A 17,331-nucleotide genomic window follows, 5' to 3' on the forward strand; every position below is an offset into this window, starting at 1 on the left:
TTTGACTTATCCAATTGATCTAAAATAGAAACTATTGTTCTTGTGGCTTGGCAGCTCCTTCTTCCTATTTATTAATATTTATTCAGAAAACTTGGTAGACGCTACATACACATAAAAACCAGATGAAAAATAAATCCACAATACCCCCAAAGACATTCTTCATTAATCCTCAGCAGTGTCTTGTAATTATGGAGGACAGGACTACAGCTCAACAGTCTTGTTGAATGATATATAAGCATGTAGTAACTGTAAAAGTCCTGCTTGCTGTTGTCTACTTGCTGACTTACAGCTCTATTTTAAAATACTGTTTGCAGCATTTTTCAACAGTTTTCTTCGATTTTCTCCTGTTGTGGAGCTATTTAACTTCTAAAAGAGTTTAGGGTGAGGCTCGCCATTCTAACCAATAAGAGAAGAGCAACAACTTCTGCTTGATTAGTAAGTCTTCATCGTTGTTTTCATTACTTACTTGTATTTATGTTTTTGTAAATTGCTTGCTTAGATATTGTGTTTATTTGTTGTAAAGCACTTTGGTCAACTCCTGGTTGTTTTTAAAGGGCTATTGGACATTTGCTAACCTGTCCACTGAACAATTTCCTCCCACAGAGACATACACTTAATTTATTTGTGAATCTAAATTGGCCATAAGTGTGTGCTCCCTGTTATAGAATGATAACGTGGCCAAAGGGCATCCCAACGGCTGTTTTGACCTTTCACTAAATACAGCTTTGTTATCTTTACAGTTTTTTTTTCTGTTACAGATTAAAGAAATGACAGTGGCATGTAGTGAGTTTTACTGATTCTTGTAGGTGGATTTTAGTATCTTTGGACAGAGACATACTTACTGCTTCTCCTTTTTTCCAGTCTTTGTGCTAGGATAACCTGGCCGGCGGCTGCACCGTATAATCTAAGAGAAAACAAGTGAATTTCCCACACTGAAAATAGGCAACTACATGACCTGCTGTTTGTGATAAGGCTGTAACACAGTGGGTAGGTTTGTTCCCTCTGAGATGCAGAAACTCGTGTTTATTTTCAGCCACCTTTATCTCAGAGGATGACGGGTTCTGTTTTCCATTCATTGACAGAGGCTGTAAGGAACATTGCAATGTGGTGAAAGCAAACAGTGGGACTCAACAAGATGCCTGTGTTTTCTATCAGTCAGCAGCTAGAAAAATGAAAAATAACAGGCATTGTGACCTTTTCTGATATAAGCTACAGTTTGTGTTACTTACTGCCAACTCTGACAGATGGCGAAATACCTGCGATTTAAAATCTCTGCAAAAGAGCTTTGTTTAGTTTCAGTTGACATGAGATGTCAGAGGATCAATCGAGCAGTGAAGGAAAGATTATTTTTTTCAGCGTGTTTTGATCCAAAACACGCTGAAAAATAATCTGTTTTGACTGAAAAAGGATGGCTCTCTACCTCATGAGCACTGCCTGGTTTAATGACGAAAATTTATCCTTCGTGTCACATCAAATTTGTTTAATTGAATATTCAAATTTGGAAAAATTATTCTGAATTCTTGTAATGATGGACAAAGCAGATGAAAAACTCTACTTTCCAAATAAATCTTGAGTGCAAATAGTTTACAATTTAGGTTTTTCCAGACGGATTTGTATTTTTTCTTGACTGAACTCGGAGTCTCCTAAGAGACATACATGATAGTAGACTCATTGGGACTACTTTAAAATATTGGTATCATCACTCACTGCTGTAGGAGAGGTGATGATACATGACACCAGAATAGTATTTCTGTAAAGGGGAGTGATTACTGATGCAGACTTGTCCTTTAACTGACAAATCAGATAAATTACTCTCCATCTCGTGTGGCTTATCGTGCCAAGCTGTACGATAGAATTTTTGTGTGAATAACATTTGATGCTGGGTAAGAGGTACTTCTGTCCACTGGCTGTTGTCTGGACATCGGGGGCCAGTGCAGAGGAAATCTGCAGAATACATCCACACGCTCTGTTCCCTGTGGGGCAGCACTGACAGGAAATCCAGGTTTGACATGTGCTGTTGTTAAAGTTGTTGTAATTGGGCCTGATACACCAAACACCAGTTGGTGAAATGCAGTTGATTTGTCTTTTCTCTGTTCCTTTGATCGCTGATCGCTGAAGACCTAATAGCTTTGTTTTAGTCTTTATAAAGAATTTTGTTTAATATCAGTTAATACATTTAGTTTTTCATTTGAAAAATTTCAGTTTAAGCTTCAGTTTCAACTATAATAACCTTGGTTTTAGGAGTGCACAAACTAAATATTAAAGTAAAGTAAAAGTGCTAACGTAATAGTAGTAGTAATTGCCAAAAAATACCCGACTAAAAATATCACATCTTCTTTAGTCAAGCTTAAGTACTAAGGACATGCTCTAAAGTTAAACAACAGAAGTACTTCAGAAGTAACAGAAGTACTTCATTAAGAAAACACGCTTGTAAAAACATGAATGTTAACATGAACTAGATTTGTTCTAAAAACTCCTTAAAAGTGAAAATCATGGAAAATGAAAAAATTAACAGCACATTGATAAAATATCTCCCTGGTGTTGAGCAAATCAGTATTTATTCAATCATTATATTTGTATCTACATCTGCAAAGAGCAACTAAAGCTCTTGAGTAACATATAATACGTTACTCTAAATTGTAGTGGAACAGTGAAAAATTTAAATACATCTCAAATTGTACATAAGTACAGTATTTGAGTAAATGTATTTTATTACTTCCCACTGTTGTACTTAAGTATACTTTCAAGTGAGATTTTTAATGTTAAAGCAGGTTTTATTCCTTACGTACATGCTCAGTGCATAACATTTGCATAAGTATAAAGTTTACAGGAAATAATTGAAATGTGCTCCACCATCACACATTAAATGTTGCATTAAAATGTTCCTTACTCTTTAATTCTGTTTGAAAGGCAGTGAGTACTATTTGACCTTTTTCCCTACCTGAAGCTCTGCTGCAACAAAAAGAGGAAATACAGTGGTTTATTTTTACTGCCAGGACTAGAAAAGACATTTTGAGAATCAGTAGGTGTCTCACTTGTCATTGTAATCTCACATTCATGCCAACGTCAACAACGTCTCCTGCTCCTTTCTGACAAGTAGCTCTGTAAACTGTGAGGGTGGTTAATGTCTAGTATGTGGCATGAAACTGCTCCCTTACATGTTCATAGGTGCTTTTCCTTTGTGATCTATAATCTTAAGCACATTTTCTCTCAATTTCGGGTAATTAGGCTATAATTTCATGCAGTAGTTTCTCAGTATAATGTGTAGTATTTTAAGTAAAACACACTTTAACAGTAGTCAAACAGTTACTAATGAAGTCATTTCCTGTGTCTTTATTTGATCTCAAGGTTCAGATGGTTTTCTCTCTTTCTCCAGAATCATTCCTTTCTCTACTCTCTGTAGGACATCTTTTGGTTTGGTTCTCAGTACAAATTCTCAGGGTTTCTCATGGTTTCCTGAGAATTTGTACAGAACTGAACTTGCACTCTTAGAAATCACTGTATGCCAATAACAATATGACTGACTGCAGGATGTAGCTTAGGGGTTTAGGTTAGAGCTCAGACAGGATTTAAAAGAGGAGAAAAGTGTACTGTTTGCTCTTTGTACATTCACAATATTCAGAAAATAATAGAATGTGTGGATCTGAATGTAAACTAACCTCCTGATGTCTGGCACAGAAAATGTCTATAGATATAAACATAGGTGTGAAGATAAAGTTAAATCTATATTTTGTTTGAAGTAAACAGAAGAAAATCAAGAATAAATGTTGCATGGGACCTCTGTCCACTGTATTACTATAGACAAAACAGTCCAAACAGATTATTACCAAACTGTATTAAGACATGACTCTTAAAAACATAAAAACATGAATAACCTGCTCCAAATGTTTGGCTGACCATCTGTTCACTACAGAGATGCTCCTGAAAACATGAGGCTGAGATGCAGTAGATGAGAGAAAGTGGGAAAGGAAAGAAAAGGAGAAAAGAGCCTTTGTGCTCTACTTCATTTGTTGACTCATTGCTCCAACGTGAGCCAGTTATGATCACAGGCTCTGGCTGCATGTCAGACACAGACAAACCCCTGTAGGACCCCCATCTCTAAGGAACAGGCAGCTTTCACATAACCTGTTTGAACTGACCATGAATGTAAACACTTTCCCAAACATTATCATTATCTGCTGAGAGCTACAGGAAAACTGCTACACACACACAAGCGGGTTAGGTTCTCTGTGTGTGCGTCTGTGTGTGCGTGTGTGTGTATACACACACACACAGCCTTTTGTTAGGAAAAAATTGCTGCGCACCTCATCCAGGTGTTTGGAGAATCTTTTCGACAGGGAATGACTGGAATGTCTTTGTGCAACACAAGCCTGTCATCATCATTATCACTTTACACACATATGGCAGGAATAAATGAATGTATAAACTGCAACAAACTCACAACAGCATCACAACGTTTGAAAAAAAAAATATGTGCAATACAATGGACCAAGTTATTGAATACTGGACCAACACTGAAAGTGTTGGTCTAAGATCCAATTTTTCAGGTGTAATCCACCTGAAAAATTGCAACGAGACACTCAAACACCTATGAGCACTACCCACACACAATGTTTGCTCATTGGTTGATCCTGAATCCTGTTGCCTTGTGCTTCTGGGCTACTGATTAACTAAATATCATGTGTCTCTGTGGTGAAAAAAGACGTCCCTGTGCAGAACATGGTGGAGATGTTAACTGATATTTGTAGAAACATAAAAGGTGTAAAATAAATAAATAAATATAAATAAATAAATAAATAAATAAACAAACAAACTAGAGATAGTCACAATAATTACATTATTGACTTATCAGACGATATATGCACATGACTTTGAGGTTTTCTGACCTTAATATTGTTTTTGCAGAGTGCCTTAAGCCTGATGCTGATCAAAACTAATCAAACAGCTGAAAGAATATTTCTCTGGAGTGGACATTTTGTCTTTGTGGATTGTTTCCCTTTGTGCATGGGATTTACATTAAAGAAACAACAGCTCGGTGCGAGGGGTTAAGGGAGTTCAGGAACATGCACAAAATAATATGCTGCATTGAATGCACAATGAACAGCAGGGGCTCTCTTTGGTGGTTGTGATAAGTAATATTAAAGTATTCCAAAATTGTGGCTAGTGAAAATGCTGAGTGGCTAGTAACTTTGGAAAATTACTAGCCACCGTGGTTGGTGAGTAACCTATTATTAATCGCTGATTTAAGAATTTAACTAATGCCCCTCATATGTGTAAAGGAGTCATATTATGGTTTTTGCACATTGAGATGTAGCCTAACACTTATATTGGGGGGTCTGTATGATACAAAATCACAAAATTTGTATCTTTGATCTGTCAAGAGGATTTTGCAAAGCTCCTGCAGACTTTCTCTGAACCCTCCCAAACAGTTTTTGTCAGTCCTATGCAGAAACGCCATCTGTCCATAAACTGACCTCTGCTTTGGGTCTATGTAATAAGGAAACAGTTGTGCTCTCATATTACACCCATGGCTCACCGCTCTGCTCGGCCCCCCAGCGGGTTCCAACAAATCCGAACCGGGAGGGAGGCCTTAAAAGAATAGTTCACGATATTTCAAGCTGGTTTTTACCAAACTTGAAGTTCATACGTATACGTGACAGTCTGTTCCTGTTCTGACCATAAAAAAAAGTTGAATTTGGAATAAAGGCAAATCCCTGTATATTTGCACAATCACAAAAGTCTAAGTAACTCTATCACCTTTTTCAAATATTAAATTTAATTACATCCTAAAAGTTGTCTTACACCCGGAGTCACTCAATCAAACCAGTGTTTAAAACCTGTCTCTCGGTGGACAGTAGAAAATATATATAAATTCTGCATAGCCCTTAAAACCTATGATAACGATAGTAATAATAGTAATAATAATATTAAATAATTTTATTTATATTTGTCAACAAATCTCAAAGTGCTACACAAGCAGATTGAAAGCAAAAATAAAACATAAAAAAACATATAAAAATGGTAATGATCACTTTAAAATGCTTTCCTGAAACGGTCCAAAGTCTGTGGTGCCCTTAGGTTCTCAGGCAGAGCATTCCAGAAAATGGTAAATGGTAAATGGTAAATGGTCTGCACTTATACAGTGCTTTTCTGCCAATTGGCACTCAAAGCGCTTTACACTGCTTCTTATTCAGCCATTAGTGAACAATAGTAAATGCAGTATAGATGTCTCAAACATTTGGCTTCCTTTTGTTTATATGAAAACTTGTATCAGGGATCAGAATCAGTTATAACAGAACCATTAAAGCAAAACTAGGTCAGTGTCTCGCTGAAAGACTTCAGCAAACCTGTTTCTACATATTAGCTCTGTATGAAACACAGCATCGTGTTACCACAAATAACCTCTTTCTGCTTTCTCGCCAACTCTCCCCCCTCAGAGTCTGACCCAGTTCCACTTCCAGTCGAGTCCAGCTCAGAGCGACCTGTCTGGTAGATCGGTATCATAAGGATGAAGATGAGACAGCTCAGAGCATTGTGTGGCTTCATTCTGCTGTCCCTGGCTGTCCTCGCTAATGCCATGCCAACAGCAGGTCAGTCTGCCTCCTCGACATCATGACACCAAGCACGCACTTTAGTATTCAAGTGGTTTAAGTTTTGAGAACTTTTTCCTTTTTGTGTTCAGTTTGTATTTTGTGTATCTGCAGCTGAAGGTTTGCCTGATATATGTGGCCAGACAACGAAGTGGCCCTATTTACAGGCAGCTGCTGCTCATGTCTGTTTGAAGCTAAGAGTATACTCTCTTCCAAAACAATCTCACTCGCTTAATTACACTGACACAGTCTCTTCTTTTTTAATTTCCAATTTAAATTCTGGATGTGCATTGATCGAACAATTTCTTTCCAACTCGTAAAGCCACACTGCATTCAACCTCATTTATGACGGCTATTTTTTAACCAATATGATGTTACAGAGTGATGATGAAGCATTAAAGACAAAACCAGGCACCTTGTGGCAGATGAAGTCATGGGGAAGTGAGCTCAGGTGGTAAATAATGTGAAAGTTACACTGGCGGAGTGTGAGAAAGACCTCAGCTGTAAAATTGAAAACCACTCACACATACAAGGATGGGCAGACGTCAGAAAAGAAAAAGTTTTCCATGTCAAGAATAGTATCTAAAATAGTCTTCACAAGTGAAGTAGCACCTTTGTATTTTCCATTTAAAAAAAAAGGCTCAGTTACCTCCTCAAACCTCTAGTCACCATCGCTCAAATGTTACTCTCATAGAGCGGGGAGTTTTTGGAGACTATATTTAGCAGCGGATTAATGCATGTTTCTTTCTGCCAGATGGTGTAATCAGGACTATGTCACAAATAGTGTTTTCGTGTTAATCAAGGGACATAGTGGCAATTATGAATCACTCGGAGAATCGAATATATATTTTTGGATGGAGATTTCTAATATTTTCCTGCCAGTAGCACTGAATTCTGCATAAATTTCTCAATGATCATTTAACCATCCACGGTTTTCTGTTTTCTCCAAGGCCCAGATCAGAAATGTAAGTCTGGTCCGGTGGATCTGGTCTTCCTCATTGACAGCTCTCGCAGCGTTAGGCCACATGAGTTTGAGACCATGAGGAAGTTTATGATTGATATCCTCAACACCCTCGACATTGGACTCGAAGCAACCAGAGTGGGAGTGGTCCAGTACTCCAGCCAGGTACACATCTTTATATGTGCTAAAGTTTTTGATTATTCATCTGCAGAGTTTTTTTAAATTCATCTTTAGCATTTTTTATCCTTTCACCTTTCTCCATTCAATCTCTGTGTTGACATTTTCTTTTACTGTATACAACATGCTATGAGCAGGTCAACCTGTCAGGCTGTCAGACTGCAGACAGCCTTAAAGTATGGCTTCACTGACTCTGAACTTCTAAATTTTGGTTCTAATTTGAGCAGTACATGTTACTATAAAGTTTGTAACCCCAAGCAACCTCCTTTTTCCAGAGCTCCTCCAATTGACATCATCTGAACTCCTAAGGATGAAAAACTCTGGGTGATGTCATCTGAAGAAGCTTTTCTGATAGAAGCAGAGAAATATTTAAATATAGGGAATTCAGGGCAAAGTTTAAAAATGCTAATGTACATTCACACCCTCAATGGGGAGAGCATCAGGTTGGGATGCATTAGGTTGAAGGATCGAATCCCATCCCACCAGATGTGGCCCCACCTAGGGCCATCTAGGTGGCGGTCCTGACCTTGTCTCCTCTCCTCTCACTCCACAATTGTAACTGCAGTATGACATTAACTGTGTGTTTTCTCCCGTAGTTGTCTTTCTCCTTCTCTGTCTTCCTCTCTCTGTCCCTTCCAGCAGGTGTCCTTGGTTTTGGAGCTGTGTGTTTTCCAGTGTGCAGCTACTGGTCCCACCAACCTGCCCAATGTTTTGTTGTTGCTTTTGTTGCTCTTTTTCTTTTCTCTCTCCACTTTCCACTCACCCCAACCGGTCAAGGCAGATGACTGTCCACCCTAAGCCTGGTTCTGCTGGAGTTTTCTCCGTTAAAGGGAGTTTTTCCTCTCCACTGTTGCCTAGGTCTTACCCAAAGGGGAATTGTTGGGTTTTCTCTATACATCGTTATAGTGTTGACTTTATTCTGTAAAGTGCCTTGAGATGACTTTGTTGTGAATTGGCGCTATACATTTACACCCTAAACCAGAGGCATAGCAAGTTGAAAATTGGTGAAGTTGCCTTTAAACTTTTATATTAACCTTTTTAAACCAACGGTTATTTATTGCAACAAAATGCTGAGCAAAATATAAAAAAAGTGAAATACTCCCTCACTTTTCTGGTAATTTTTTTTAAATTAAGGTTGAAGGTGAGGACAATACCTGTCTCTGCCTACAGTAAAGAGACACAATAGATGGACTTTTATTTTCTGCTTTTTTTCCTTCCTCTTCAGGTCCGCAGTGAGTTCTCCCTGAAGACCCACAGTAACCTGGACAGCATGGTGAAAGGGATCAATCAGATCATTCCCCTCGCTCAGGGAACCATGACCGGGCTCGCCATCAGATTTGTGATGAATGTGGCCTTCAGCAAAGAGGAGGGAGACAGGCCCAAGGTACTGGAAAAAAAAACAATTTACAGAAAATCATTTAGACAATGGACCCTAGGCACAGTCATGTAAAAGCCCTCCAACAGAGGAGGAAATCCCATAGTTTTAAACATCCTATTCTGGTTTCTTTTTGGGTCTATTTGTTCCTTATTTTTCTCTAATTGTTTTGCATGTTTTTGTTACCTTGTTCTAGTTTCAGTGTTTTCTTTGATGCTATTTTACATGTCGCTGGAAAGTGTATTGATACATTAGAATTTATTTCTTGGTGATTCATGTATGCACCCATATTCTGTGGAGTAGTTGAAACAGACATTCAGCTCAATTTCTGGGAGATAACTTTCTCACTGTGTGCATTCGGTGCAGTCCACCCACAGTATATTTGATATCCTTCCTTTCTGCAGTGGTAGTAGTAACATCCTACTGCTGGAAGCTTTGAGATCCGATTGAACGCTGTGAAGTAGGTCAGATACCTTTAAAGACCTGATATCATATACATTCATGTGCAAGAGTTAGTACACCTTTGTTTTAAAATGGAAAAAAAGATTAAAATGCCCATTTGCCATCAAATTAAAATGTAGTAAACAGTTATTACAAATGTTTCATCAGAAATTACAGCTAATTTTAAAATCATTTATTACAGTGGATGTAAACATTTGCACTCGTTAAATTTTCATTGTTTGATATGTTTGAATATAGATTTTAACAATTTTTATTATGTTATGTCTAGGGTTAGGTTTGCATCCTCTTGTACTGAAACTGCATATAGAGGGTGCAAGCAAACCATAAACAGTAACAAAAACAATGGTCGAAGAACACAAATTCAATACTCAAGTGCAAGTATTGGTCAAATAAAAATTCTTCAAATAAATCAACTCAAATAAAAATACAATGCAGATTATTTACACAGAGTACAAAAGTAAAAGTAATCCACTATAAAAACATTATATTAAAAAATTGTTTAAAACATGTTAATTATTTAAACAATATGGGTCAGTTAATAGGGATAGTTAACATATAATTATGCATAAGCATTTATGAGTTCACAATATGTTCCTAAAAAACATATATTTTTATATTAAAACCACCAGGCGTGATGGTGAGGCACCATTCAGCCCTACATTTATGAAGATTTGCTAAAAGGCTGCCCAACAAATTAACTGAAATGATCGAATGAATGACTAAACATGTGTATATAAAGTCATTATAAACAAATGTTTATAAAAATCGGGGACATGATTATTTTGTAATTTCATTTTGGCATACTTAATTTATTTTGCCTGATAACTTAAGCAGTTCAGTCTGATTCTCTGAATTGAGCTGTACCATGAACCTCATCTCCAATCCTGGGATTTTCTCACCCTGAGGTTCCTAATGTGGCTGTGATCGTGACAGACGGACGCCCTCAGGACCGTGTTGCCGAGGTGGCAGCTGAAGCCAGAGAGAAAGGCATTGAGATCTACGCTGTGGGGGTAGCCCGAGCTGATATGACATCACTTAGGGCTATGGCATCCCCGCCCTTCGAAGACCACGTATTCCAGGTGGAGTCGTTCGAGCTCATTCATCAGTTTGGACTTCAGTTCCAGGACAAGCTATGTGGTAAGACTGCAGAACAGGAAATAACCAATGTATGTAAAATCTAATTCTTTTGTTTCCTAAAAGCAATTTTGAATATGAACAGGATGCCAAAAAGTGGCTGTTGAAACACAAATTAACCGCAACCAAAAACAATTTAAGCTTTACTTCGACTTGCTTCGGGTTTAGTGCACTTTATCTGAAAAAGGGAGAATATATACAGATGAGCACAAATGGTACAAAATTAAATGTGAAAACAAAGACCACATAAACACAGAATGTGAATATGAGAAAGTAGTTCTTTATGGATGTGATGTTGCATTTTTCTAAAACTTCCATCTAAAAATATATGTTTCATTTCACCAATGGATTAAGTTTTCAAGTACCACAACATAACCCGTCTCTGGAGCTAAAACTTCATTTTGTTGGCTTCATCCAGGACAACACTACATTCTTCATGTAATTAAAAACACTATGAAGCCTAAGGAGAGAAAAAAAAAACTCAGAACCTAATACTTTCTCAAAACAGCTTTCTCTTAAGTGCTATTTCCTTGTGGTGCTATTACTCTAGACTGGGATGAAATCTCTGTAGGACATGAAAAAGAGAAGGAAGACAACATAAACGACTAAATACACAGGAAATATTCCAAAAGTTGGTGACATTATGTCCTGAAATCAATCCTTTCTACAGGCTCTACAAGTTATTCTACAAGATATATTTTGGTTATGGTTTTTATTTGTTATGACAGAAGTCATTTTTGTAACAAAGAGCCTTTTAGTTTAATTACACTGAAAGTCATTACAGTATGGCTGCTGCTGATGATACTGTCTGTACTGTAGGTGTAGACCTGTGTCTGGAGTCAGATCATGGCTGTGAGCAAATCTGTGAGAGCTCTCCGGGCTCCTACAGCTGTCAGTGTCTGCCTGGATACACTCTGAATGAGGACGGAAAAACATGTGCAGGTAAAAAAAAAAAAAAGCAATTTTCACTTTTTTGAAAGTCTCGGTTTGGATTGTCTCACACTGACCAAACATATTACCTTCTTCTCTGTGACTTAAAAAGGTTATGCACATGGCACAGCAGCGGTAACTTTTTAAAATTTGAAATCCGTTCATCTAAAGTACTTCTCTCTGTAAAACATTTTTAAAAATTCATATTAAAGTGGAATTATACCGTGCTAAAGATGAATCCAGTACCATCAAAACTACTTTTATTTAATTATTAATTAATAATTATTGCAGGGCAAGAGGCTGTCCACCCTGGACAGGTCTCCTGTGAGGGTTTGTATAAGGACCCAAGACGGTGAGAGGAAGGTTGATGGTAGAAGAGATTTTATAAAAATTAAGTGGTAAGGAAACAGAAAATCCCTCCTAAAATGGACAGAAAGCGCACTAATGCAAACCAAATGACTAAACAAAAACCATGGTTAGAGGACACAAGGCAGGAGAAGCTAGGAAATAGAAATCAACCCAAGTAAAGGAGTGAGGGTGTGCATGAACAGAGACCAATGGGAAGGATTCACCAAATTACAAACTAAGAACTTAAAACAGAGGTCAACAAACAGGGATAACAGAAGCTGACAAGCAGGGAGGAACAATTCACCAAAAGCTCAAACAATCCACCAAAAGCTCAAACAATCAAATACGCCAATACTTCACACGGACGGACAGATACAGATGAACAAAATCCAAACCTCAGACCAAAAGTGAGAGTCCACAAACAGAAGTCAGGTAGAAACAAGCAGGAATGGTTTCAAACAGGAAACCACAATGTTCGGGATCATAGGGAGTGCAGAGAGACAATCTGGCAGGGGACTGTGGGGAGAGCAGGGTTTAAAAAAGCAATGAGGAGTGATGAAGTAAATTGTAAATGGTCTGCACGTATATAGCTCTCACACACTCACAATCACACACACACACACCGATGGGGTAGCCACTATGCAGCTGGCCAATGCTTACCGGGAGAAACTAAGTTAGGGTTCAGTGTCTTGCTCAAAGACACTTTGACATGTCAGAATATGTCAGTCTAAATGAGTCAACCCCCCCAAGTCATATTAATTATCATGTTCCTAGAAGCACAGGCCGAGGTGGAGGAGTTGCAGCAATCTTCCATTGTAGCTTATCAATAAACCCTAGACCTAAACATAGTTATAACTCATTTGAGAGCCTTACTCTTAGCCTTTCACACCCAAACTGGAAAACTCAAAAACCGCTATTATTTGTTATCGTGTACCGTCCTCCAGTCCCTTATTCAGAGTTTTTGATTGAATTTTCTGATTTTCTAGCTGATTTAGTGCTTAGTACAGATAAAGTCATTATAGTGGGTGACTTTAACATTCATGTAGATGCTGACAGTAACTGCCTGAGCACTGCGTTTAATTCATTATTAGATTCAATTGGTTTTTCCCAAAATGTAAATAAACCCACTCACTGTTTTAGTCACACGTTAGACCTTGTCCTTACGTATGGAATTGAAACGGATAATTTAACAATATGTCCTCACAACTCTCTTCTGTCTGACCATTTTTTAATAACATTTGAATTTACAATAACGGACTATATAGCAGTTAGGGAAAAATTCCACTAGAGCAGATGCTTAAGTGAAAAAGCTGTCAACAAATTTAAAGAAATTATTTCTTCATCATTTGCTTCACCATATGTTAATACAATGGGAAGTAGTCTCCTTAATGTTACTCCTGCACAAGTAGATTATCTTGTTGACAATTCTGCAGCCTCACTACGTACAATACTCGATAGTGTTGCCCCTCTAAAAAAGAAGGCAGTAAATCAGCAGAGGCGATCTCCATGGTATAGTTCACAAACACGCACCTTAAAACAGGAAACACGAAAGTTAGAAAGGAAGTGGCGTTCCAGAAAGTTAGAAGAATCTCATTTAGCCTGGAAAAATAGTTTAAAAACGTACAAAAAAGCTCTCAGTGATGCCAGAACAGCATATTATTCATCATTAATAGAAGAAAACAAGAACAACCCCCGGTTTCTGTTCAGCACTGTAGCCAGGCTGACTAAGAGCCATAGTTCTGTTGAGCCTACTATTCCCTTAATTTTGAGCAGCAATGACTTCATGACCTTCTTTATGAATAAAATTGTAGCTATTAGAGAAAGTATTCACCAGATCCTCCCCCCAAAAATTACAGATAGATCTTCATGTACAGCAGTGCTAGAATCATGGATAAGGCCCCACTCCCTGTTAGACTGCTTTTTACCCATAGATCTCTCTGAGCTAACTTCAATTATTACCTCGTCTAAACCAACAACCTGTCTGCTAGACCCTATTCCAACTAAGCTGCTCAAGGAAGCTTTACCCTTAATAGATACGTTCATATTAGATATCATCAATCTATCTTTAGAAACAGGCTATGTACCACAGGCCTATAAGGTAGCTGTAATTAAACCACTACTTAAAAAACCCTGTCTTGACCCAGGTGTTTTAGCCAATTACAGACCAATATCTAATCTCCCCTTTATTTCTAAAATAATTGAAAAAGTAGTCGCAAAACAATTATGTGATCACCTCCATAGGAATAATTTGTATGAAGAGTTTCAGTCAGGATTTAGAGTTCATCATAGTACAGAAACAGCACTGGTAAAAGTCACCAACGATCTTCTCATGGCCTCAGATAATGGACTCATCTCTATACTTGTTCTGTTAGATCTTAGTGCTGCATTTGATACCATTGATCATAACATTTTATTACAGAGACTGGAACATGAAATTGGAATTACAGGAACTGCACTAGGTTGGTTTAAATCCTATCTGTCTGATAGATTTCAATTTGTTCATGTTAATGATGAATCCTCCATGCACACAAAGGTTAGCTATGGAGTTCCACAAGGCTCTGTGTTAGGACCAATACTTTTTACTTTATATATGTCTCCTTTAGGCAACATTATTAGAAAACACTCCATAAATTTCCACTGTTATGCTGATGATACCCAGCTATATTTATCTATGGAACCAGATGAAAATAATCAGTTAATAAAGCTTCAAGCATGCCTACAAGACATAAAGGCCTGGATGTCCCACAATTTTTTACTTTTAAACTCAGACAAAACTGAAGTCATAGTATTTGGGCCCAAAAATATCAGAGATATGATGTCCAACCATATTGTTACCCTAGATGGCATAAGTCTGGCCTCCAGTACTACTGCAAGGAACCTTGGAGTTATTTTTGATCAGGATCTGTCCTTTATCTCACATATAAAACAAATCTCTAGAACAGCCTTCTTCCACCTACGGAACATTGCCAAAATTAGGAGCATACTGTCTCAAAGTGATGCAGAAAAACTGGTCCATGCATTTGTTACTTCTAGGTTGGACTACTGTAATTCCCTACTTTCAGGATGCCCCAGTAACTCCCTAAAGAGCCTGCAATTAATCCAAAATGCTGCAGCAAGAGTGCTGACTGGAACTAGCAAGAGAGATCATATTTCACCTTCACTAGCTTCTCTCCATTGGCTTCCCATTAAATTTAGAATAGAATTTAAAACCCTGCTTCTTACATATAAAGCTCTGAATGGTCAGGCTCCATCATATATAGAAGACCTCATAGCACCATATCATCCCAGTAGACCACCTCGCTCTCAGAATGCAGGCCTACTTGTGGTTCCCAGAATTTCCAAAAGTAGAATGGGAGGTAGAGCCTTTAGCTATCAAGCTCCTCTCTTGTGGAACCAGCTCCCAGTTCAGATTCGGGAAGCAGACACCCTCTCTACTTTTAAGTCTAAGCTTAAAACCTTCCTCTTTAATAAAGCATATAGTTAGTTATAGTTATGCTGACATAGGCTTAGACTGCTGGGGGACCCACCCCCCAATGCACTGAGCTCCTTTCCTCCTCTTGACCATCTCTCCTCTCCTCTCACCCCGCAATTCTCACCACTGTATGTCATTAACTCTGTGTGTTCTCTCCCGTAGTTGTCTTTGTCCTCCTCTGTCCCCCTCTCTCTGTCCCTTTCTGCAGGTGTCCCCCGGCTTTGAAGCTGTGTGTCTTCCAGCGTGCAGCTACTGGTCCTACCAATCTGCCCGATGTTTTGTTATTGCTTTTTGTTGCTCTGTTCTTTTCTCTCTCCCCTTTCCACTCACCCCAACCGGTCGAGGCAGATGGCCGTCCACCCTGAGCCTGGTTCTGCTGGAGGTTTCTTCCGTTAAAGGGAGTTTTTCCTCTCCACTGTTGCCTGTGGCTTGCTCCAGGGGGAATTGTTGGGTTCTCTTTATATATCTTTATAATCTTGACTTTATTCTGTAAAGTGCCCTGAGATGACTTTGTTGTGAATTGGCGCTATATAAATAAAGTTGAATTGAATTGAATTGAACATGTAACCGGATGAGTCGGGATCGAACCAACAACTGCAAGATTGGTGGACGACCGCTCTACCTTTCTACACCACAGTCGCCCCAAGTAGCTGAAATGACAGGAAGTGGAACAAAATAAAAGCTGGAAAACAGGCAGCAGTGACTGTGGAAAACAGGGCGAGAGAAGAAACAAGAGTGAAAAGCAGAGATTGATGTGAAAAGAGGAAGAGACAGAGAAGGAGGGACAGAGAGGGGGAGTGCTGCTATAAGAATTGACAAAGTGTAGGGTGTGTGAGTGGTACAAGGAAGGCCAAAAGGTGAAGGTGAGTAGAGTCCTGTGTCAGATCCATTGCATTTCCAGTCTGTCTCAGGGCCAACACAGAGAGACAAAGATTCACACCTACTGGCATTTAGAGTCACCAATGAACCTAACATGGATGTCTTTGGACTGTGGGAGGAAACTGGAGGAAAATCTATATTATATTTAAACCTGGCATCAATGTGCCCTGGTGTTAGTGTTCCTGCACAATCTGTTGCTGTGGCATGAAACATTGAAGTATGGGTTTTTGTTTTTTTTTAACCTCACTGGACTGGGGATGCCCTTCTTAACATTTGTACTTTTCACAATGTGATTTAAACTATAAAAAAACAACCAATTGAAGAAGACATTACTGACATGGCTAAAGGGGGAAATTACTCATAAGATTTAGTTATAGTTACCACATTGCAGTGAATCATGCAGTGGAGAAAAGAAACCTAAAGACAACACAAACTCACAAAAAGAAAAATCGTTTCTAATCCAACAGTTACTCATAACAGTTGTGTTGACTGTGTGTCTTGCAATATGTGTGTTTCAGCTGTCAATTTGTGCACTGAGGGGAAACACGGCTGTGAACAAATCTGCGTCAGCTCTCCTGGTTCCTTCTCCTGCAACTGCAACAAAGGATACAAACTGAATGATGACAAGAAGACCTGCTCAAGTTAGTGTCACACACACACATGTGCTAAGACGCACACAGTCATATTACTTTCACAAAACAATGGGCCTCACCTAAGAACATTGTTGTTTTCTTGTTCTAAATTCCTTTTATCTTAATGTATGTCTGCATTTGTTTCAAGTCGGACATTCTAAACTGTGCAACGTTGTTCCAGGCTCATCATCACTGATCATGTAAAATTATTATATAAAACTCCTGTTCTGCTTCATTCGCTGGGAAGTTTCATTCCCAATGATGTGACATTGAAGAGCTCCAAGTCAGAAATAGCAAATTAAAACAGAACAAATTTAACAGGGTCAGTCGTGGCATTAGAGTAGAGCAGTATGTCTCTGATACTGTATATT

The 17,331-nt window shown here is 38.4% G+C and overlaps 1 protein-coding gene across 4 annotated transcripts in view; it reads left to right on the forward strand.

The window, feature by feature from the left end:
* The window catches only part of matn4 (matrilin 4), a 30,219-nt gene that overhangs the window by 4,814 nt on the left and 8,074 nt on the right, over positions 1-17,331 (forward strand). For all 4 annotated transcript variants that reach the window (XM_067505127.1, XM_067505126.1, XM_067505128.1 and 1 more), the window contains exons 2-7: positions 6,438-6,590; positions 7,541-7,716; positions 8,954-9,112; positions 10,471-10,702; positions 11,519-11,641; positions 16,847-16,969. In XM_067505127.1, coding sequence (XP_067361228.1) covers positions 6,509-6,590; positions 7,541-7,716; positions 8,954-9,112; positions 10,471-10,702; positions 11,519-11,641; positions 16,847-16,969 — 895 coding nt within the window. In that variant the 5' untranslated portion in view covers positions 6,438-6,508. The remainder of the gene's footprint in view (positions 1-6,437; positions 6,591-7,540; positions 7,717-8,953; positions 9,113-10,470; positions 10,703-11,518; positions 11,642-16,846; positions 16,970-17,331) is intronic.

This window comes from Channa argus, chromosome 5, assembly GCF_033026475.1.
Source record: "Channa argus isolate prfri chromosome 5, Channa argus male v1.0, whole genome shotgun sequence".
Classification (NCBI taxonomy): domain Eukaryota; kingdom Metazoa; phylum Chordata; class Actinopteri; order Anabantiformes; family Channidae; genus Channa; species Channa argus.